Source organism: Chrysemys picta, chromosome 2 (genome assembly GCF_011386835.1).
Source record: "Chrysemys picta bellii isolate R12L10 chromosome 2, ASM1138683v2, whole genome shotgun sequence".
In the NCBI taxonomy this organism is placed as follows: domain Eukaryota; kingdom Metazoa; phylum Chordata; order Testudines; family Emydidae; genus Chrysemys; species Chrysemys picta.
In genome coordinates, this window is record NC_088792.1 from 43,059,782 (window position 1) to 43,083,602 (window position 23,821).

Below are 23,821 nucleotides of genomic sequence, written 5' to 3' on the forward strand. Positions count from 1 at the left end.
TCACTGTAGTTTAGGCCCTTTATCCTACACAGCATCATGGCTTTTAATGTGTCAAGGGCTCATGGGACAAAGTGTAGAGTTGTATAGGGTTCTGCAGAAGCTCTGAAATCCCAGCCTCCATCTTGGATTCATTCTCAGAGGGGTGATTCTTGAACAAGAGGTGTTGTTTGTAAAGCATAACTTCTATTCACATTTGAGTACAATCTGCCTGTACACAAATATGTTTGTTTCAAATAAAAATACTCTTTTCAAGCTAGAAAAGTGGTTGTGAGGATTCACTCTTCAGAGTCAGTCTAAGGTTGGCAGCTGTAAGTCAAAACCCATGGCAGATTTTCAAGCTTTAAAAGCTTTGTTTTAAATCAAGACCACATACTTGAACATAGCCTGTGTTCAAATATGTTGGTTTAATCAAAAAAGAAGCTTTGAGAGCTTGAAAGTGTCTGCATGTCTGGCCCCTTTGGGAGAGCGAATCAAAAGAGTGGCACCAAAAGGTGGGTGGAATTTGGCAACTCCTCCAATGCAATGCCTCGCGAAGGTCATCTTCTGTCACACCCCTAAAGTTTTGGCCCTTTAATAGTTTCCTGCTTAAAAAAAAAATTAAGTATATTTTTATATATATTCTTGCTGATTTCTGAAAATCACAAGTATGCATGTGATAAAGTTTCTGGCTCTTTTGCCAGTTCTGTAAGTGCTAATTGCAGTACTAGAAAACCTGTATTGGTGAGGCACAGAAATATACAAATTTCACATGGTTCATATAAATGAAAGGAACTTTCTCAAAACTTTCATACATTCATTCTGAGTCAGTTTTTCTGATCCTGTGACTTCATACATTGTCCTAAATTAACAAAAATACAGATGCTGAGTCCTCGTATCCCATAATATAATGGTTCTTTCACCCCAATTCAGGTTGTATCAATAACATTTATCAGCGGTTATCGCACAGCAGAGTCTCCAATGCCACAATATACCCTGTGCTTAGAATAGGAAAGAACATAGGTATTTCATCTACCACTGTCTCTAACTGCAGGAAAATGTTGACTCTTTAATTTTTACTGGTGTGTTTTGTTTTTCATTTACTTAAATTAAAATAATGTAATATGATGCTAAAAAAAATCTCTACATTCCAGGTTTGACAGTGTGTGTGTTTTTATATTCACTGAAAATGCGTAAAAAAGAGTTGATTCTTGTGAAATACTCCTTGATAAGAACCAGAGACAAAAGTAAGAGAAGACAGATATGAGGGGGTATGGGTAATAAGCTGCTTATATATAAATTGAGAAGTTCATTAGGAGTGACTGGTGAGGGAGGAGCATACTTTAAGACCATGTGGGAAATCAGTTTACTTCAGAGTACTGAGGGTGAAAGGAAGGGATGTCTGCTTTTTATTAAACCTGAAATGCATTATAATTGGGCTGAGTCTTTACCCAGATGGCTCCTCTTATGCTGACATCTGCAAAGTGTATATAAAGCCATGTTAAAGAACTGTCTCTTGTGGCAGTATGTACTCATGTAATTCAGTTAAGAACTAAGTCCTTTACTATACTTAATGCTGGTCCTTGAATAACGCATGCTGAGAAATTGCATTTGCCTGGCCAACAATGATTATAATACATATTTTGTCACAGTATAAAGCTATGTGACTTTTGAGAACAGTTTCATGAAATTTTGGCTCATTTTGTAGGGATTCTTGTTCATTCTTTATAAGAAATCCCCAGCTAAACAAATTTTTCAGTATGGATAGAGGGCTAGACTTTTCCTTAGTTTCCTAAGTTTTTCATTGCCATTACAGTGATAGAGGCATTTTTCAGTGACCAATGACATGTGCTTGAACAATATTAAAATGCCTTTACCACATTAATGAAACTTGTCTGAGGATGATAGATGTGATATAATTCATATGTCCATTGCTCTATTATCATCTAGCTGAAGCCAATGAAGTAACATTTTTTAAATTAGATATCAGCAGCCTGTTTCTTTCTTTGTCAGACAACAGAAAAATCAAAGTCAACAGCACCAGGGAACCTATTGAGTTTAAGTCAAATCAGTGGTTTGGGGCAACAGTCAAGGCTCATAAAGGAAAAGTTGTGGTAAGTTTAACGAATTGATATTCATTTTCAGATGTTTATGTTTTCTGAACTGTATATCTTAAATGTGTGTGTGTACACAACTAATAAGTTTTTGAATATACATATATACAAAAACAGATTTTATATATATAGAGAGAGATCAGACAATAAAAGCAATATATAAAAATCAGACTGAACTGAATACTTGAAGACCATCTTAATGCAGTTAGAAATGAAGAAAGCATTTTACTCATCGTGCAAGCAAATGAGTAATTTAATTTATTATTCAAAGCATAAAATAGTGGAACTATTTTTAAGATATATATGAACTGATTGCCATATATTTAAAAAACTGTAATGTATTGTAAAGCTTTATGAGGAAAGTTAGCTACAGAATTACCTAAAGGAAGCCAAAAATTCCAGTGAAGATCAATTGATATCCTGATGAAAATGTTACTATTTGTATCAATATTTAATTTTGTTTTATAGGGTAATCATATTATATTGTAGTCATGGTAATGACTAAATAAGAGTTTTGCTTTTAAAAACATTAAGTGTATGTGTTCTGATTTTATAGAACATTTTGCAGGCACTGATAGAAAGCCCCTACTGCATATTTATACTGATATATTTGATTTCTTTCTTATACTGAGTAATTTTATTGCATAGTATGGAGCTGATGTATGCTATACACGGGCATTTTACATTCATAGTTTTTGCACAAGGATTCACAGTGAAAAGGATACTAAACACTTTGTGATGTGAAACTTTAGTTTGGCCATACTTTATTTTCCTTACAATTATGAAACAACAACTTTTGCTTTGGGATTTGTTTAAAGCTGTTTCAGTTATTAATTAATGGGAATAAGTATCTAAAGAAAATGCCTTACTTTCAATAGTTGATCTTGTGGTTAACCCCAGAAAAGGATTTTGACATAAAACAGGTGATGAATAAAACATCGCTCTCTTGTGTTACAGAACTAACATGTACAGTTAATTCCCTGCGGTTTTGCATCTGAGTTATCATAGCTGTCAAGTTGCAGATTTGGTACCTGCATCTGGTAGACGTACTTTTATTTACAAGTTGATAACATATATACAATTATTGTTAAACAGGAAATCCTAACATATTATTTGGCTTTAACTAAAGTTTGTCATAAAGTGTTATATTGATTTAAATAGCTGAATACTTATCATGTGCTCTAATAATAACAGTTAGCAAGCTGAAATATGATCTCTTCTGATACAACTATTCACTGACACTTAGAATGCCTTAGTTTTAGTCAGATGTGAGGAAATCCCACCCTTGATTGCTGTGCCATAAAAAATATACAGTGTCCAGTAGAGGCAGGTTTCGTTTTGGTTCTAGTACGTTTTCTCATCAGCAGTTTTGCCAAACTTTCTGCAATGGAGCTGTAGCAGCTCATGGCAGGCCCCTCTTGGCTCCTGCTCCTGCCCCTGCTGCGCTGCTAAAGTCACTTGGAGACCCTGGGGTTCAGTAACCGCTGGTGCTTTTTATTCACAAGTTGTGCTCCCACCACCTTTTCCCAGGGGTGAAAGTAACTTAAAGGACTTACCGGTACGCCATAGTCCTGAGCAGGGGGCGTGGCCTCAACCGGAAGAGGCGGGGCTTTAAATCCCCAGGCCCTTTAAATCAAGATTTAAAGGGCCCGGGGCTCCAGCTGTGGTAGCGGCGGCTGGGAGCCCCAGGCCCTTTAAATCACCCCCAGAGCTACCAGCTGCAGAGGTGGCTGGGAGCCCCGGGGCTAGGGGGCCATTTAAAGAGCCTGGGGCTCCAGCTGCCGCTACCGCAGCGGAGCCCCAGGCCCTTTAAATCACAGACGGAGCCCCAGGGGCTCCTGGCTGCCATCGCTACTCAGGGCTCTGGCGGAGATTTAAAAGGCCTGGGGCTCCGCTGCAGTAGTGGTGGCTGGAAGCCCCTGACCCTTTAAATCACCGCCAGAGACCCGCCACCACTGTTACCCCGGGGGTTCCGGCAGTGGGGCTCAGGCAGCGAGGCTCAGGCAGCGATTTAAAGAGCATGGGGCTCCCGGCCACAGAGGAGCCCCGGGGCCTTTAAATTGCCGATGGAGCCCCAGGGGCTCCCGGCTGCCGCCGCTACACTAAGGCTCCTGCAGCAGGGCTCGGGCGGCGATTTAAAGGGCCTGGGGCTCTGCTGAGGTAGCAGTGGCTGGGAGCGCCCAGGCCATTAAATCACTACCGGAGCCCTGTGCCACCGCCGCTACCTCGGGGCTCTGGCAATGGGGCTCCAGTGGCGATTTAAAGGGCCCAGGGCTCCCTGCAGCAGCCGGAACCCTAGGCCCTTTAAATCACCACCCAAGCCCTGCTGCCGGAGCCCCCAGGGTAGTGGCAGCAGCCAGGGGCTCTGGCGGTGATTTAAAGGGCCTTTTAAATCACCACCTGAGCCACCTCTGCCAACCAAGGGCTCTGGCAGTGGGGCTCTGCTGGCAATTTAAAGGGCCCGGGGCTCCAGCCGCTGCTGGGAACCCCAGGCTCTTTAAATCGTCGGCCTGGGGAAGCCAGTCTGGTCCGGTATGGCATACCAGCTCTTGCCGGTATGCTGTACCAGACCGTAGCAGCTTACTTTCACCTCTGCCTTTTCCCCATACACAGCTTGCTTCTAGTGTCTGCTCCCAGGAGGGAAGGACTATCACTCTGCTTCCTCCCCTTTCCCTGGCTTCCTTTCCTGCAGCCTTTATCTAGCCCCAGACTAATTGGGTGGGCAGCTGTCTCCCATTCACCAAATAGGCGCAGGTTTTCTCTAGCCAGCTCCAATTTCCTTCCCATAATGAGGGTTGGCATGACAGAGGGCTGAGTCAGCAGTTCTTGCCCAGCACCCTGTCACAGTAGCTAAAGTCAACAATTTTAAGGCAAAACCTTGAATTGCTGGCTTTTGGAAGTGAGAAAACTATAGGTTTAAACTTTGATAGGGTTCCATGGGGAAAAAGGGAGAATCCATTATCACATTGCTTGAAGTTTTTTTCTACTGCAGCAGCAGCAACAACAATAAAATAGAATTAGGCCAAATTTTACTGTTATAAGTTTTCTGTTGCAAATGATTTTGTCAAACTTTCTGAAATGCATCTACAATTATAATTACAAGAAATAAATTCACTTTGATTGTCCTCTATCAGACCACTGGCCACACCCTCTGTGCTGCAACAGAAAGAGCTCAGCTCTGCAGAACCTCCTCGTATTCCCCCGCACAGCAGAACCATGCTGTAACAACGAACATCGTGAGAATCCCGAGGGATTGATTGAACCAGGGACCTTTCAAACTAAAACCATAGGGCAAAGGACTAAGTCCCCTAACTGGGACAGTAGCAAACTCATCTTCTGTGGATCAGGCACAGAGGGGGTTTAATAACACATGCTTAAAAGTGGGTAACACTATCTGAGACAATTTACCTGTCCAGGGAGAGGAGGGAGATGGCAGGTTTGGTCCTTAGATCGTAAGTGGATTGTTAATGATGCAGAGGGAAGGAGAGAACATTGCAAGTTATGAAGGTTCCCATGGTTCTTTCATCCACCCTAGTAGGACAGTTTCTACCCAAATGATAGAAACTTAACAGGAACAAAAATAGCTAATTTGTTTAATGAAGAACTGACTTAGCCCATGCATGGCACATAAAAGATCTGTTACATAATTACTGTTTTAATAGGCTTGTGCTCCCTTATATCATTGGAGGACCCTTAAAGCCACCCCTGAAAAGGATCCAGTTGGCACCTGCTATGTCGCAATTCAGAACTTCAGTGCATATGCCGAGTATTCTCCTTGTCGCAACAGTAAGTTTTAATATAAATGTTCTTACCTCAATAGAACTGAAATTGGGATCAGTGGTTTCATACTTTCAATCTTAGTGCTGTCTTGGCTAGATGAAAATTACTGAGGGATGTCACCCAGGGAAAGAATATAAAGAAAGGCAGACATTAAACTATATGTCTCCACTTGGATGCTTTATCGTATAATTAAAAGAGCAGAGATTAAGTAAATAAGGCTTGTGTAATTATGGTGATAAAATATAATTTGCTTAATTTAATAGGGTTTAAAATGCAGCAAACAGATCTCAAAAAGCATAAGTAAGCATTTTTAAACGGTTGCTCATTCTGAATGTGAATCTGTCATTATAGAATTGCCATCCTAAGAGCAGCTCCTGCACTGAGATAGAAACGGCTGCATTGTCCGAATGACCAGCAATAGGTTGATTGTGTATTACTTCCTGTGCACAAGAAAGCAGCCCACAGTAGCAGTGCTACTGCACATGCTGATCTGTGTTGTGTGGGAATTGAGGAACTCCTCCACAACTCTAATGCCTTCCTGCTTGTGGAATAGGTCAGAGAGGGTGTGTATCAAAGCCCAAGCCCAATTATTTATAGGAATACAAAAAATACCAGACTAGGTCAGATGAGTGATACATCTAGTCCAGTGTCCTGCCTCTGACAGTTGTCATTACCAGATATTTTGGAGGGAGGTGTAAGAATTCCTGCAGTAAGCAATGATGGGATAACATGCCCCAAGGAAGTTTCTTCCTACCTCAAAAGCTAAAGACTGTCTTAAGCCTCGAAGCATGAAGGTTTATAGCCATTCCAACACATGTGTGTGTGTATGTGTGTGTGTTGTTTTAAATATTTACTACAATATCTCTATATATTCTTGTTATCCATATGAATGACTTCATCGCTTTCTGAATCCTGCTAAGCTCCTAGCCTCAGTGATTTTTTATTATTATTATTTTATTTTGGCAAAGAATCACTTCATGTGCTATTTCCCTAAACTCTAAAGGTGTGTCTGCACAGCTGCTGGGAGCGAGTCTCGCAGCCCAAGGCAACAGACTTGCATTAACAGGGCTCGGGCTAGCACGCTCAAAATAACGGTGTAGATGTTGCTGTGACATTCGAGCTTGGGCCCTGAAGCCCAACCCCCTACCTAAGCTTCAGAGCCCGAGCTCCCACATTGCTATTTTTAGCATGTTTGCTAAAATCTAGCACAAATCTGTGGACCCAGACTGCAAGAGTCACTCCCAGCAGCTGTAGAGAGACATCTTAAAGGCTCATCCAACTGTCATTAAAATCAATGAGAAGAACCCGTTGACTTCATGGGACTTGGATTGGGCCCATACAGAATCATTTCAGTGTCTAGCAGTTACTTCTCCCACAGACCAGAAATAGCTGCTGTTTCACAGTTACTTGCCATGTGGTGTTTTCCAAAGTTAATAGCTAATATTATGGGCTAGCCTATGCCTCTGTGTGGAAATGCCCACAGGAGGGCTAAGTTGTTGATGTTCAGTTTGTTATTTGTATAGTAGCAACAAAGTGCTGGGCAGACAAGTAAACAGACCTGCTCCCTCATTTGAAGAGGCTACGATAGTGAAATTTGCCAAGTTCCTTCTTGTGGAGTTCTAGAGATAATATCATGCCATGCTGTGAGGTTTGCCTGCAGGGCCACCCGAGGCAGGGGGACCAAAAGGGCAGTTTTCCCCAAGCCCCCCATTCTGAGTGTTGTGACCTGGTGCATGGGGTGGCAGCACCATTCAAGTTTGGCCTGGCCATCCCATTGTCATGACTAGGTCACAGTGCACAGAGTGGGGTGCTGAGCCCTGTCCTGTTGGACTGAAGTTACCACAGCTGGGCGAGTGTTGGGCAGATTCAGTCTTCAGCCCCATCCATCACCCTCTGGGGCCTCTTTTGAATCCATGGTAATTTTGTTGGAAAGGTGTGTGTGGGGGGGTCAGTTTTAGATTTTGCCCCAAACCCTCTGTGTAGCCCTGTTTGCCTGCCCTGAGAATGCACACCTGAGATGTGTGCAATCAAGCAGCCCTGTGATTCTTCCTAATATCTGCAAGAAAATCCCGTGGAACTCAGCACATACAAAGGCGACTGGGACATCTGCATGTAGGGCCAACCCCTCAGCATTACCCACTAGGTTCTCCACTGCAGAGTTGCTCCAGACAGAGCTGCATTACCAAGCCTCCCTCTCATGGCCTAGCCCTTACGCCCAGACCCCTAATGAGGGGAGAGATGACACCACAGAGTGAGAAGCTGAATCTGTGGGAAAATAATGTTCACAAGCTCTGCGCTAGTTCCTGCTGGTGTGTCACTTTGGCTTTGCTCAGGGATGATGCCATGTGGAGGGACTGTTCCAATGGCCATCCTCACTTGATGTCCAGTTGTAGCCCCCTGAACCTGCACATCGCCAGGTGCCTGGTGTTCATAGGGAAGGTCCTCTTTAAGGGTTTGAGGAAGGAGAAAAGATCGCCACATTCTTCTTCCCTCCCTCCAACAGATATTGGGCAACTGTAGCAGGTTACTCTATTCCAAGTCTATTGCTTCATGGTGATAGAACTAAGAAAGAAGAGTCAGCAAATATACATGAAAATGCAGAATTATATTACAGTTCAATACTTGTTTAACCCAAAATCCAGTCTCTCAAAAAGCTTGGCTTTATGAATTACCTGAATGTCCCTCAGGGTTGTATAGATAGCCAAGATCTCCTGCAGGGTGGATTCTTTGAATACACCCAGATTGACCCACCCTCCAAGTCACTATTTATCCAAAAGTTTCAAACTTCCTAAGAGACCCTTATTTTTGTATTTATGGCAAATCAAGCTGTTGCAGCAATTCTATGACTCCTTGCTAAGCCACTCATTTTTGGTTACCCACACTGGTTCGGACAGGATGCCTATTGATTGTGGCTGGAGACCCTGGCTAGGCAGTGAGAGAAGAATGTCCCAAGTAGTAAATATCATTTTTCAAGATATCATCATTTGGCACCAATCTCATGGCTCTGCAGAGGGCCCTGATTTGTTCATTACATAGAGTCCCATATAATCTTTTTACCTCCTTAGGTGGTTTTGTACCTTTTGCCTCAAGGCTGTGGGGTTTATTTAATTGCGCAAAAATTCAAGAAAGTTGCTAAATGTAAATAAGCAAAACAAGACCACATCCTTAAGACAATAACTGCATAAGCTCACAGCCTTACTACCAGCACCAGATCCTGTCAGACTGGATCCCTAGAACGTTTTGTGTGCTGTTGTGATTCTGCTATCCGTAAATGCATTAAAACAGGGGTTCTCAACCTTTTTCTTTCTGAGGCCCCCCACAACATGCTATTAAAAACTCCAGGGCCCAGGCCAGCAGGAGAGGGGGAGACTTGGGGCTCTGGGCCGGGTGGGGGGAAGGGCCCTCATGCATAGATGTACTTTGACTTCTATTTTGGGTGAGCAGGGGCCAGTGGGGGTTGAGCCAGCTCCGCATGGCAGGGTCCGGGCAGGGAGCACCATCTCCACCCCCTGACTCACCTCAGCAGGCCACCTGCCTGTCTGGGATGTGGGGGGTGAGGCACAACCAAAAATTATAACTCAAAGGTGAGTGCAGGAAGGGGATAGCTAGGGGCTGTGTGCGGGCAGGGAGTAGCTCGATGCAGGGAGAGGAGTAGCTAGGGGCTGTGTGTGGGCAGGGGGGTAGCTAGGGGCTGTGTGCGGCCAGGGGAGTAGCTCAGGGTGCAGAGAGAGGAGTAGCTAGGGGCTGTGTGTGGGCAGGAGGGTAGCTCAGGGTGCAGAGAAGGGCTAGCTCGATGCAGAGAGAGGGGTAGCTAGTGTCTGTGTGCCAGGAAGGCTCCCCTGCGGTCCCCGTTCCCTGAGGGCTCTTCCAGCCACAGAGCCGGATCCTCCCGCCCAGGCAGCTCTTACCAGCTGCGTGAGCAAAGGGGGCTGGGAACTGAGAAGCAGCTTCAACCCCCTGCAGCAGCAGCAGCAGGAGACAAGGGAATGCCATAGCTGCCTACTCCATGACACCAGCCAGAGCAGCAGCTGTCCTGCACTGCCTGGCTCCTGCTTCCTGCCTCCTACCTGGCCAGGGGACGGGGAGAGAAGGAGGTGGCGGGGTGTATGTGTGTGGGGAGCTGCCACGGGATTGCCCTGCTCTTGCACTGTAGTTTTTTTTTTGTTTTTTTTTTTTTTGCAGGGGCAACACCCACATGTCCCCCCAAGTCTGCCCAAAGGCTCAGGGCTTCTGCCCTCTTGGGAGCACCGGAACTTGGGGCTCCGGAATTCAGCCCTGCTGCTCCTGGCGTCTGCCCCGCATGGGGCGCCAGAGATTGGGGCTTCAGCCCCACAGGAGGTGCTGGGGCTCGGGCTCTAGGTTTTAACTGTGGGTTCACAGACCCCCAGGGGGCAACAGACCCCCTGTTGAGAACCACTGCATTAAAACATATTTCTCCAAAATAAAAATTAAAATAAAATCATATAAATGCTTTTATATTTTCTTCCATCCTCTTTCACCGAAATTTTCTTCCTACTATAACAAACTATAGTACTGATACAGGAGTTGGATGTGCACTATCACTTTGAATTATGGAGATAAGGCAATACTACAATATTTAATAAAATATGTACCCACAACGGAAACCTGTAATACAATAATTCAACACAGTATATATTTTTTTCTTTTTGTTGTTGCAAGTAAATCTAAATACTAATTATTTCTCCTTGGGAAATCTTGTAGTGATGTAGTGTATGGCAATTCATAGATTATAAAGCCAGAAGGGGCCAATGTGATAATTTGATCTGGCCTCCTGTATTACAGGCCATAAGACTTCCCCAAATTAATTCCTGTTTAGACCATGTCTTCTAGAAAAATATCCAAACTTGATTTAAAAATTGCCAGTTATGGAGACTCCCCTATGACCCTTGCTAAGTGGTTCCAGTGGTTCTCTGTTAAAAAATTACACCTTATTTCTAGTCTAAATTTGACTAGTTTCAACTTGCAGCCATTGGATCTTGTTATAACTTTGTCAGCTAACTGATGAGCCCCCTATTATCAAACTTCTGTTCCATATATAGGCATGCACAGATTGTGACCAAGACACCCCTTCACCTTCTCTTTGTTAAACTAAATAGATAGAGCTGCTTGTATCTTTCACTATAAGGCATGTTTTCCAATCCTTTAATCATTCTTGTGGCTCTTCTCTGAACCCTCTCCTATGGCAATAAGTAAGTTCTACTCAGGCATTATGAGATCAGTAAATATTCATATTTTGATAATGCAGGCAATGCAGATCCTGAAGGACAAGGTTTCTGTCAAGCAGGCTTCAGCTTAGATTTTTACAAGGTAAGAGTCTACTTTTTAACTCCTTGGATGAAATTTTATGCTGATTTATCCCCATTGACCTCTTCCTTCATCTATTCCAGTCCCTCGACTGGAAATTCATCCCCTTCTTGTTTTGAGTAACATTTTTCATGAAGTTGCTGCTGTGACATTACACTCCATGTTCTTTATGGAAATATGCTTGTGATATGGATATGGCATAACTGAGATGTACTTTCTGCAAGATGGTTCATGTAAGGTATCATTGAAAAGGTTATGATTTACTAAATATGTTTATCTAATTTGTATGCATGTATCGTTTTTGTATCTGAAGCTGGGAACATTGACCGTGTCTCTGTATTTCAAATGTGCTACATTGGATGAGGCCAAACAATGCTAGGGACTTATTGAAGAAATGCACACAAGCATAAGGATTACCCCAGGAACTGTGTGCAATAAAAACCTCTCAGAGATAGCTCTACACAATGGAAACTGTTTGACCCAGGTCAGATAGCTCTACACAATGGAAACTGTTTGACCCTGGTCAGATAGCTCTATACAATGGGAACTGTTTGACCCAGGTCAGATAGCTCTATACAATGGGAACTGTTTGACCCAGGTCACAGCAAAAAACTTTCCAGCAAGTGGGGGAAGATATAAAAGAGGAACAATGACGACATGAGGGGTCCTCACTCTCCCTAGAACAACACACCTGAAAACACCTGAGGAACAAAGACTGAACTGTAAGAAGTGATGGTCATAGAATCATAGGAGATTAGGGTTGGAAGAGACCTCAGGAGGTCATCTAGTCCCACCCCCTGCTCAAAGCAGGACCAACACCAACTAAATCAGGCTAAAACTAGGTTTTAGCCTAGTCCCAGGCTACAACCTTTAGCCTGTGTATGAAAACCTGGGAAAGCCAAGACAACTGGTGCCTTAAGAATCTACCAGCCTGTTTATCACTCAGGGTGAGAATTTGCTCATTTGTATCCTACCTATCTAGTGTGTCAAGCTTAATTTGCGTGTTTTGTTTCATTTGCTTAGTAATCTGCTTTGTTCTTTTTGCTATCCCTTTAACCACTTAAAATCTACCTTTTGTAGTTAATAAAATTTGTTTATTATTAAACCCAGTTTATGCAACTGGTGGGGGCAAGAAGTCATGCATATCTCTCTTCTCATTGAGGAAGAGGGTGAATTTTATGAGCTTGAGCTGTACACATATTTCTATACAGTGCAAAACAGAAGTATTTTGGGTTTGTCTCCCAAAAGGGGTGGGCATGTGAGTGCTGGGGGAGCCCTTTCACACAGAGCTGACTTCAGTCTGTCTGCAGCGGGGTGTGACCCTACTTGTGTGTGTATGCTGCAAGAGGCCGGAGAGCCTAATTCAGCAAAGCAGGAAGAGGGAACCCAGGCTGGTTGAGCAGGAGAGGCTCAGTTAAACCCCAGTACATCAGGTGGCATCCTGGGGGAGGGGGAGCAACCCGTCACAGCTGCAATTTCTCAAAAGTTTTACAGACTTGAAATTTCCCAGCTTAATTTCAAAAATAGATAAAAGCTGCTACAGATAACTTTTTACTTGTTAGATGCACTCCCATTGACTTCTCCTGAATCCATCCCAGCCTGTGCTATAGCTAGGGTGACCAGACAGCAAATGTGAAAAATTGGGATGGGGGTGGGGGAGTAATAGCAGTCTATATAAGATAAAGACCCAAAAATCGGGATTGTCCCTATAAAATCGGGATATCTGGTCACCCTAGCTATAGCTCTGGCCATCCCAACCTTCAGAAGTGACTAGTGATTTTGGTTGTGTCATGGGGTGCATAGACCTTAGGCAGGCCTGGCAACCAAGGGGTTAATGAAGGAACTGCCCATCAGTGCTGATTGGCAGCCTCAGAGCAGCTGGTTGAATAAAAGAGCTGAAAAGCAGAGGGGTGAGGTGGCTGCCAGAGGATCCAGCAGACCCGGGAAAGAAGGAGCTGCCAGCAAACTGGTGAGAAGCTGTCTCAGAGTGACAATGACCCAGAGAAGGGACAACCAGAGCCACAGGCTGCAGAAGTCTACAGAACCAAGGGAGGCAGGAAGGAGCTCAGGGTATAGCAGGATTCTGCCTGTCTGGGTTGAGGGATCTGAGCTGGAACCCAGTGGAGTGGTTGGGCCTGGATTCCCCTACTGACCCCTTAACAGGGACTTAAGAACCAAAGGGGGTTCCAGGTCTATTGATGGCAAGGGTCTGATTACCCCTGTCAAACATAAGGGCTGCCCTGTACAACCCCATGGGACACAAATTAACGTCCTTTTCTCCAGAATAGGACTACAGAGATTCAGAGAAGCAGGGTGGCCTGCTGATCTGGGAAGATGCTGTGCAACATCCTGTTTAACCAAAGGGGGGCACTGGTGCCCCGCCCATGGGGTGCCTCCATTTTTGTGTGCCCAACTTGAGTCACTCACCAGGGCCTGATTTTTAGAAAGTGCTGAGCATCAGCCCTTGAGTGTTTTTTTGTTTTGTTTTTTATTAAATCCAAGCAATTTATAGGAGGATTCTTTCAACAACAGGCTAATAATTCAATAAAATTGGTTTCTTCTCGGGGGGGAAAAGTGCTTTGAAAGTGTGTCCAGTGCATTCCCCTATGCCATCTAGTAACAATACTATAGACCCTAGGAATACACTTTGTAGCTAGTGGGTCTATACCGCTACTAGGCCACCAGGGCCTCACATGTGTGTCTAATCACAGTAACCATACATTGTGATCCTGAGACACATTGTTATCCATTTTACATTCATGTTATTCTTTTCACCCAATTAGCCTGTTGTGAAGGGATGGCTATAAGGTGGCTATAGCCATATTGGTCTGTAAAGCATTGCTTTGGATACGTTGGGCATCACTGATCTCTTTTGTGTTATCTTCATCTTTTGTTTACAAAGAAACAAAGCAGTCTTTGAGAAATGTTATTCTGTAGATGCCAAACAGATTATGGCCCTGATGATTCAGGAAAGCATCCCTATCCAGGAAAGACACGTAAGCATGTGTCTTGACTTTAAAGTTAATCTCATACTCAACCGCTTTCCTGAAAAAGGGTGGATTAAAGCATGTACTTAAAGAAGTACTTAAAGAAGTGCTTTCCTGCAACGGGGCCTATATCCTGTATCATGACCCTGATTTTCCTTTTGCGGTTTAAATAAAACAGTACAGTTGTTTAGATATAATTGTACTAATTGCTTTTCCTCTGCATGTTATCGATCATAATTTAATATTGTTCATTTCTGTTGTTTTTGTAGAATGGGGACCTTATAGTAGGAGGACCTGGGAGTTTTTACTGGCAAGGTATGTTCACTCACTCGGTTAACTTAAACCAAAAAGTAAAGGCCAGGTGTCAGGAGAAAGTTCATCCTGAATTCCTGTTATTTTCTAGATGTAAGGTCATCGGTTTGAGTCTGATGTCTCATATATGTGTAAATCAGAATAACTGCTCTGAAGTCAATGTAGTGACTCTTGTGTGGTTTTTTTAAAAAAAGAATGAGATCAGAATTAGGCCATGGATTCTATAGTAGGTGAAATGAGGTAAATGTTTTACTGTTGATATTTTGGAACATTTTGCCTTTTAATGGAAAAACTTAACTTTATTTTCATCTGGAATTGAAGTGTCAATTGTACAATAGAGAGATTACATTGTGTGTGACATTTTCATAGCATAAATTACAGTTTGGGATTTTTAGATTGATTTCTGTCCAGACATTTCTAATACCCCATCTCATCATTGTGGTATCATGGTGCCACATATATAGATGAGACCTGCATTGATATAGGTAAGGGGAGAACATTTTTGCCCCTCCCTTGATTTAACCATTGTTACGATAAGGCTCATTCTTGGTGTCTGCCTACCAGGAAGACATTGTCAAGCCATTCGGCAGCTCCATTGTTGTGGTGGACCTGTGTAATGGGTTTTGTATTGTGTCACTGAAGGAGAAAGATTCTGACTCATTTTGACTTCTGATGAGATAGAATTCCATATAGCTGAACTCTCCACTGAGAATACACTGCCCTAGGGCTGTAGGATCCCATTGAATTATAGCTGTTATGGAAAGGCTGTCACTGCAAGAGCATGATCTAGGCCTATGTAGGCAGGGCCGGCTCCAGCATTTCTGCCGCCCCAAGCAAAAAAAAAAAAAAAAAACTCGCGATCAGCGGCAGTAATTGGAAAAAAAAAAAAGCTGTGATTGGCAGCGGCAGTTCAGCTACAGGTCCTTCGCTCCTAGAGGGAGTGAGGGACCTGCCGCCCCGAATTGCCGCAGGTGCCACCCCTCTCCCTTGGCCGCCCCAAGCACCTGCTTGTTAAGCTGGTGCCTGGAGCCGGCCCTGTATGTAGGACTTGGAAGGTCTGGGCCAGCACTTTGAAATGGAATGGAATTGTGTTAGTTATGGTTAATACCGTATTGTGTTCCATATTGTCTTCTCGTTTCTGAATGATGTGGAATGCATTGGTTTAAATATTCTCAGAGTGGCAGTGGGGAAGGATTGTCCTAATAGCAGTGGTTATGCACTGCTCTTCTCTACGGCAGCAGTCTGGCAATACATTGTTTTGACAATGGGACAGTTAGTGATGAATCGAGTAGACAGTGTCTTGAAACCTACATTTAATCTTAAATCTTAAAAACTGTAGATAACCCTATATTTTAGGGAGTTGGTTCTTCTCTGAATTCATTTACTCTATGAAATTATTTGAATACAGGGCAAGTAATCACCACCAGTATTGCAGATATCATTACGGACTATTCATTCAAGGATATTCTAAGGAAACTGACAAGAGAAAAGCAAACTGGAGTGGCACCACCTATATATGATGACAATTATCTGGGTAAGATGTACAGTCTAGAGGCACTGGAGTAATCTGAATGAGAAAGCAAATCCTAAATTATGAAGGCCCCAACCCTGTAAACACTTACACACGTGCTTGACTTTAAGCACAGGAGTAAGGAATCCCATTCAGTAATTTGCTAATTACTTTAACGGGAAAACTGACATGCTTAAAGTTAAACACAGGAGTAAGTGTTCACAGAGTCAGATCCTAAATGGCTAGCTAACTAGGATGCTATATTTACGCATGGGTTTTAATGTACTTAAGCAAGCATACTAATTTTTCATGTTCACACCTTTTTTCAGTTGAGGGGAAATGATTTAGTTTACTGTAATTAGGGACTATTTCAACTGTTAAGAGAGGGGAAAGAAACTTCTTTTTTGTAATGCTTTAGTACAGTAATTTCTAAGGGTGCAATTCTGCTCTCATTGAAGTTAAGGACAAACTAAAATTGACTTCAATGAGAGCAGTAGTGGGCCCTAAGGTGATACAGTACATTCTTGATTTTCCAGATAGCACGGGGGACATGGATTTTATTTGGATCATTGAGAGGGCAGGAGCCATTCAGCAGCAGGATGGCTTCTGCCGCGGTCAGAAGCTTGTTGTTATCCTCCTCCTTGCAATCCTGGCTGAGGATCTCTGCTCTGCCCCACTCCCTCCCTCCCATGAGAGTGGGGCTGCAGAGGGCTCCCTGCACTGCCACAGGAGTCATTCATCAGCAGGGGGGCCTTCTCTACGGCCAGGGGCTCATTCTCCTCCGTACAGCCCTGGCCAGGGCTCTCTGCTCTATTATCCGAATCGCTGCATTATCCAAATCCCTTCCTTGTCCCTCAGCATGAGATACAGGCTGCAGAGGGCATGTATCTCACGCTGGGGGTTGAGTAAGGGGTTTGGATAATCGGGTTTCAGATAAACAGGAGTAATCTGTACATAGAGAAACCTAGACCTCTTTGAGTACATGTTTTAAAAGATAGCTGGTGGCTCCTTCTCTCCAGGAATTTTGTGTAATATGCGCATAACTCTGCATGTAACAAATGTTGCTGTCTTTTCAATGATTGTAGAAATGATGCAGTGAAGTTTGAAGGCAGTGATATATATCCTCTCACATATGCTTCGTATTTGGCTTTGCAGTCATGGGCCCAATCCATTAGCCCTTACTCAGTCAATGGGCATTAGGCACTTAACCTTATGTCCTTTTAAGGGCACTTATTGGCACCTTTAGATGCCTAAATAGCTTTGGAAATCTGATCCTACATATAACAGATATAACTGTGTGATTATGCATCATAGTGGCAAAAAAGGAATATAATAAAAAAGCTATTATCACAAAAGATGTAGCATTTGCAGCTTATATTTGCATGTGAATTATAAAGTATTAATGCTTAACAGCTGATTTTGGGATGCAATTAAATAGCAACGTGTTTCCTAGTGATTTAGGCCTGTAGAATTATTGTATTTTTGAGACTTATGAGGAAGGTAGTCATAATAACTTGACAAATGATTTTCCTTCCCCTTCCCTCCCCCCAGTCTTAGATATACTAGTTTATAAAGGTTTTACAGAGATTATTGAAACCGAGGACAAATCTGGTTGTCCTTCCAGAAGCATGTTTCTTTGGAAATAAATGATTTGTCAGGTTTCACGCTTGTAATTTATTCTCAAAACAGGATACTCAGTGGCTGCTGGGGAATTTACTGGCGACCTTGAACAAGGTAAGAAGCAAGTCAAAATGTAAAGCAGATGACTGTGCACATGTCTATTTATCTATTTCTGTTCTCTAAATGGGAAAATGGGTCTTAAACATTTAAAATATTAAAGAGCAGGATAATGTATCTCTACCCAATGTACTTGGGGGCAAGTCTTTCCCTGGGATGGTACAGCAAGGGAAAGCAGAGCTGCAGTAGCCAAAACCTATGCATCCCCAGCCATAGGTAACGTTCTGCCTAGGATGAGATTACACAGGTAGGACTGGGGGATAGCACTGTAAGGCCACATCTGCCAGCTAACTCTAGGTGCTTCTGAGAGAAGTACTATTCACTTGGGATCCTGGAGGTTTCCTAAATGCTACAGACCATGTCCCTTGAGGACATGGTGCATGGGACCAGGGCCGGCTCTACCTTTTTTGCCGCCCCAAGCGGAGAAGCACAGAAAAAGAAAAAAGCGGCAGCAGCAGTGCCGCCGAAGAAGAAAAAATGAAAAAGCTGCCTCCGAACTGCTGCCGAAGGAGAAAAAAAGAAAAAGCTACTGCCGAAGTGCCGCCGAAGAAGGGGGAAAAAAAAAAAGTCAGAGTGCCGCCCCAAGAACAGACGGAGTGCTGCCCCTTCAGATTTTCCGCCCCAGGCACCTGCTTCCTTAGCTGGTGCCTAGAGCCGGCCCTGCATGGGACAGTTTGTTAACTGTCCCTCCTCCTAATGCAATGTGTTCTATTCTGTTCTTGAGTTACTGCTTGTGTAGTGGGAAGAGGATCCCTATACTCTCTCCTCTCCCTCAATCTTGCATTTCAGAGCAGAGCTGGTCAGGGTTGAACTTTTAATATTAAAAATCTATATTTAGAAAGAGAGAAAACATTATACAGGCAAATGAAATAAGGAACTGATCCCTTGAATAAGGAAAGGCTTAAAGGCACATGAACAAAAATGCCTGAAAGAGAATAATGCATGAGCTTCTCTAGAAGTGAAGGCTCTTTCTTGGATCAAATACATTCTACAGTGGGGTGTCTTTATAACAATTTGCATGTAGGTGACAATTTCATCCAGAAGATTACACACACATTACAAGTTTAATACAATTATTTACCAGCTACATTTCTATAATAGATTCTTCACCAACATAAAACTCGGCTGCCTCTAGGATAAAATGGATCAGCAATGTAACAGAGGACAGCAACAAGACCTACAAGTTTAGGAGAATCAGTGAGGAAGAATTTTCAACTGCAATTACAGAGAAAATATTTTGTAGCGAGGCACAATCTCATTACCCAAATTAGAATTAGGCTTCAACTCTGAGGTTCATGTTGCTCCCCTTGTGACTTCGGATCTTAATTGGTCTCAAATGGTGAAGACCTTGGTTTTATGGTATATCTGACCTATGCCTTCTCTAATAAAAAGAACAGGAGTACTTGTGGCACCTTAGAGACTAACAGTTCCCTAATAGTATGGTTAAGGACTGACTCAGAACAGCAGACAGCACCACCTACTGAATTAGCAACACCACTTCCTCCAGTGTTCAGTAGAGGTCTTAGCCAAATATTGACCAGGCCTGACCCTGTCTAGCTGATATTCGCTGAGCTCTGAGCATATATCTAGAGAAGCTGATAGGCACATTATATAAATTTAAAAATCTAACATCAGTTACAGAGGTCTTTGATACAGCTAATAGGCAGCATACTCTCAAATAATAGGGGCTGTATGGTCGCAGAATTTAAGTGACGGTGCTCCAATCAGCTAAAATAATGTATTCACTAATTAATTATTTATCTTTTCAGAGTTGGTTGCTGGAGTGCCAAGGGGAGCACAGAACTTTGGCTATGTATGTATTGTACCCACATTTGATCTGATTAGTAGTAAAAATGCATGAGCTATGCTATTTTGAGGAGGAAAGGCTATATCATGTTTTTATGCCACATTGTACCTGCATTCCTTATCCAGGCAAAACTCCTATGGACTTAGACCCTGATTCAGCAAAGCACTTAAGCATGTGCTTAACTGCTTTCCTGAATTGAACTTTAAAGCTCAGGCTTTTATTTATTTTTGAAGTCTGTATGTTCTGTAGACGATTACAAGATTGCTTTGAACTCTTGTGCCAGTATTTCCGTAGCTGCAGACTCAAATCCAAATTCACCCCAAGTCCATGGGTGTTTGATGTGCTGTTCTGATTGTTCCCATGATGAAGAAAGATCCAAGTCTGTGTAGCTCAGGGATGTTCAGATCTGGTTTTCAGTTCAATGCTTTATGCATGTGTTATGAAACTGTCAGATATGAAAAATCATGGTATAAATTCTGAAGAGAAGAGAGAGCAGTGCAGATTGTGAAACAATGCTTATCTCCAAATACAACAAAAGCCAGGTTCCAGGAACAATCTGCTTGGGAAATTGACAGTTCCCAGCTACAGACCTGACTGTAGTCCTTGCATACCCTAAACTGATTCCAGATTCTAACATCATATTGCCAGATTCCAACCTCATATTGGAACTCACTGCTCAAAAAAATAGCACCCTATCTATAGTACATATATGCTTCCCCCGGATATTGTAGTATTTGAGCACCTCGCTGTTTTTAACATATGGTTCCTTACAGCACCACTGCCAGGCAGGGAAGTACTATGCTCTCCATTGTACAAATGGGGAACTGAGGCATAGAAAATCTAAATGACTTGCTCAAGGTCCCACAGAAAAATCTGTGGTGAAGTAGAGAACTGAACTAAGGACTTTTAGGTCCTATGTTAGTGCTGTAACCACTGGAACATCCTTTAACTTTTCTAAATATACCTGTAGTTACATTACAGTATAACTTGTTATGGTGTGACTGGAATCTTTTATATTTTTTTCTATTGCCAGGTTTCAATTATTAATTCTACAGACTTGACCTTTATTCAGAATTTCACTGGTGAACAGGTAATGTCAAAGATCTAAGTAATAATATACTATCCTTCAGAGGAATATAATTGCATCTAAAATATTATAGTTCTAACAATTTGTTAAGTAATATTTTCTACCCTTTGAAATAAATTTTCATAAAGGTGCAGAGGTTTGTCAGGAAAAACAATCTTTTAATGAATATGAGATATGAAAATGTGCGTGTTGTTTTTTATTTACAGATGGCGTCTTACTTTGGGTACACTGTCGCTGTGTCGGATGTTAACAGTGACGGGTAGGTTATACAATGCACCCCAATCTCATTGAAATCCAATAGGAATTGATTGCCTAACTCCTTCTTTAGTCCCTTTTGAAAATCCTGGCCTTAGTAAATAATGTTCACACTACATCTCCAAAAGCCATCATGATCCCTTTATATGGAAAAGCCAAAATAAATATATCTGTTAATAAACTCTGTTTTTCTAATGCTCTCAGTTGGAAAATGTTTCTTAGACTTCTGTACAGCTCTTCTGTGCTTTTCTAGCTCTAATTATCCAGTTTGGGTCTCAACTTTATGAATTCACTTTTCCTTTTTTAAAACTTGGTCTAATGGCCTTTGCAGAAGAAGTTTTAGTGGAGTTTTTCTTATTGACAACTGAGAAGATTGTTTGGAACAATAAGGGCAGAGTTAGAACATCCAATTCTGTTCAATTTCCTAATATTGAAAGAGGCAAGGAGTAGTGTTGTTGGCTGCCTTTGGAAAGAGGTGGGTAAGAGCCAAAAGTAGAATGGTTCAATCTGCCTCTATGGAAAAGCAGAGCCTTTCTTTTTCAATTTCTCTTATACCCCTGTCCATCTCCCATTGCAGCAAGGGCTTCTTAAGGTTGCTAGCCTGTCCAAAAGGAGCTCAGCTGGTTGGTCATGGAGGTCCATGCATACTGCATCATCTTTTGAGGTTTGAAAGTGGCCATGCTCTACAATAGTTCCAAGAGGTATTGTGCCTGCGTAAGGATCAATGCCTTTTAGAGTTCCCATTACTCAGGGTTATGCCTTAATGACACTATCTGGCTTTTAAGCCCTGATTCATAGAGCACTTAAGCACCATTAACTTTCATGTATGTCTGCACTACAAGTGCAACAGCAGCACAGCTTTGGTGCTGCAGCTACGCCACCATAGTGTAGACATTTGCAACAATGATGGAAGGGTTTTTTCTGTAACTGTAGTAAATCCACCCCATCAAGAGGCAGTTGATGGAAGAATTCTTCTGTCAATCTAGCAACATCTACACGGGCTTAACTACCTATTTTAGGAGTGATGTAGCTGGGTTGTCCTAAGTTTTAGGTGTCAACAAGACCTAAAATTGTGAATAGTCTTAGGGTATGCCTACACAGGGATAAAAGCCCCATGGCACGGCTGGCCCAGGTCAGCTAACTTGGGCTTGCAGGGCTAAAAATTGCTGTGTAGATGTTCAAGCTCAGGTTGGACCCTGAGCTCTGGGACCCTGCAAGAGTGGAGGGTCCCAGACCTCGGGCTCCAGCTGAAGCCAAAATGTCTACACAGAAATTTTTAGCCCCACAGCCTGAGCCCCACAAGCCTGAGTCTGCTGACCCCGGCCAGCCACAGGTTTTTTATCTCCATGTAGACATACTCAAAGTAGTTGGCAGGATCAGGGCTTTAGTGAATGAATGTTAACATTAGCTCTTTATCACTGAGATAAGATCACTAATACTTTGAGCCTTGGAATTTCCTCCCAATGTTATTTCAGGCTTATAATTATAACTGTGTGGCTATTCACCTACTGCAAAATATCCCAAAGAGTTGTACACTTCTTATGGGACACTTTCTCTTCTTGTATTTGTTTGTAGCTTAAAACCATAATGTATGAAGTATTTGCTGTATGCTAAATTGGTGTTTCCCAACTGGTTAATTGAGATCCTCCCCAGCCCCCCAGGGGGTTACACAAGGCAATGGGGAGGGCTGTGAAGCATTGAACATTTTATTATAATTCTAAAGAAAATAAAATGTCCAGAATAACTTCAGGATAGCCAAAACCTTCAAATTTTGTGAGGTCACCTGTAGAATTTGCAGTAGTAATTGGAGTATACATTTTTTAACTTTTACTTTTATAGTAAATGTAAGGGGGTCAGGACAAATTTTTTTTTTTTGAATAAGGGGTCACCAACCTGAAAATGTTAAGAAACACTGTGCTAGTATCATAAGAGCTTTATAGAAGTTGATTGTGGCTAGCTTCATCTCTCACTGAGCCAACGAATTCATGAACCGGTTATTTCTTGGGAATCTGCTAGTCACTTGCAAGATCTCTTAAGATCTTTTAAAAATGTTCTGTGTTCCTTTAACTCCATAGTTGTATGACAATAATATCAGCAAACAACTTTGGAGGCTTGTGTGGTCTCCCATCCTGTATCTGAAAGGAAATCTAATGACTCTCTCTGAGATCTAAACATCCCACTGAAAACAAAACACAAAGAAGCTTCACTTGACAAATGTGCCTGACTGCAGTCCAGTAATTGACAGCATGTATATTAACTAGAAATATAACTCAGAAGATGAGACTAAGTCTGACAAAAATTGGTTGAGGGAAAAGATATGCATGGAAAAGTTGTTATAGCTAGGGATGGTGGAGAAATTAGAAGCAGGGTGTCTGACCAGTATCAGAAACCTGATTCTTTATCAGGCTGAAAAGATAAATAGGGACAATGCTTTTACTTGAGTAAGTTCTGAGATTAGATCTTTTTATTTTTCATAATAATTTAGAAGGCAGCTCTGATCAACTTTAGCCTGAGCAGTTCAGCTAAATGTTCCAGGGCTATTCTTGATGTAAAGTCTGCAAGTGTTTTAGGGACACAAACAGGATCAAGAAAATCTTGGTTATTGCCTTCGTAGAGTTGTGTCCACCGGAGTCTGGTGGCACCTTAAAGACTAACATATTTATTTGGGCGTAAGCTTTCATGGGTAAAAAATCCATGAAAGCTTATGCCCAAATAAATCTGTTAGTCTTTAAAGTGCCACCGGACTCCTTGTTGTTTTTGTGGATACACAGACTAACACGGCTACCCCCGATACTTGACAAAGAAATCAGTTATTGAAACTAGAAACTTCCATTTTGTAATAAATTTATAGACAAATTCTTAGCAAGGAGATGAAAGAAAATTTTCTTTTTAGGTTGAAACCATATATCCAATAAAAACAGTGGAATAAAA

At 42.3% G+C, this 23,821-nt stretch overlaps 1 protein-coding gene across 1 annotated transcript in view; it reads left to right on the forward strand.

Annotated features, from left to right (window-relative positions):
• Positions 1-23,821, forward strand: part of ITGA8 (integrin subunit alpha 8) — a 177,324-nt gene that overhangs the window by 15,297 nt on the left and 138,206 nt on the right. Inside the window, exons 3-11 of the mRNA XM_008169686.4 lie at positions 1,990-2,090; positions 5,753-5,876; positions 11,137-11,198; positions 14,452-14,497; positions 15,903-16,028; positions 17,694-17,738; positions 19,511-19,554; positions 20,582-20,638; positions 20,842-20,894. Coding sequence (XP_008167908.3) covers positions 1,990-2,090; positions 5,753-5,876; positions 11,137-11,198; positions 14,452-14,497; positions 15,903-16,028; positions 17,694-17,738; positions 19,511-19,554; positions 20,582-20,638; positions 20,842-20,894 — 658 coding nt within the window. The remainder of the gene's footprint in view (positions 1-1,989; positions 2,091-5,752; positions 5,877-11,136; positions 11,199-14,451; positions 14,498-15,902; positions 16,029-17,693; positions 17,739-19,510; positions 19,555-20,581; positions 20,639-20,841; positions 20,895-23,821) is intronic.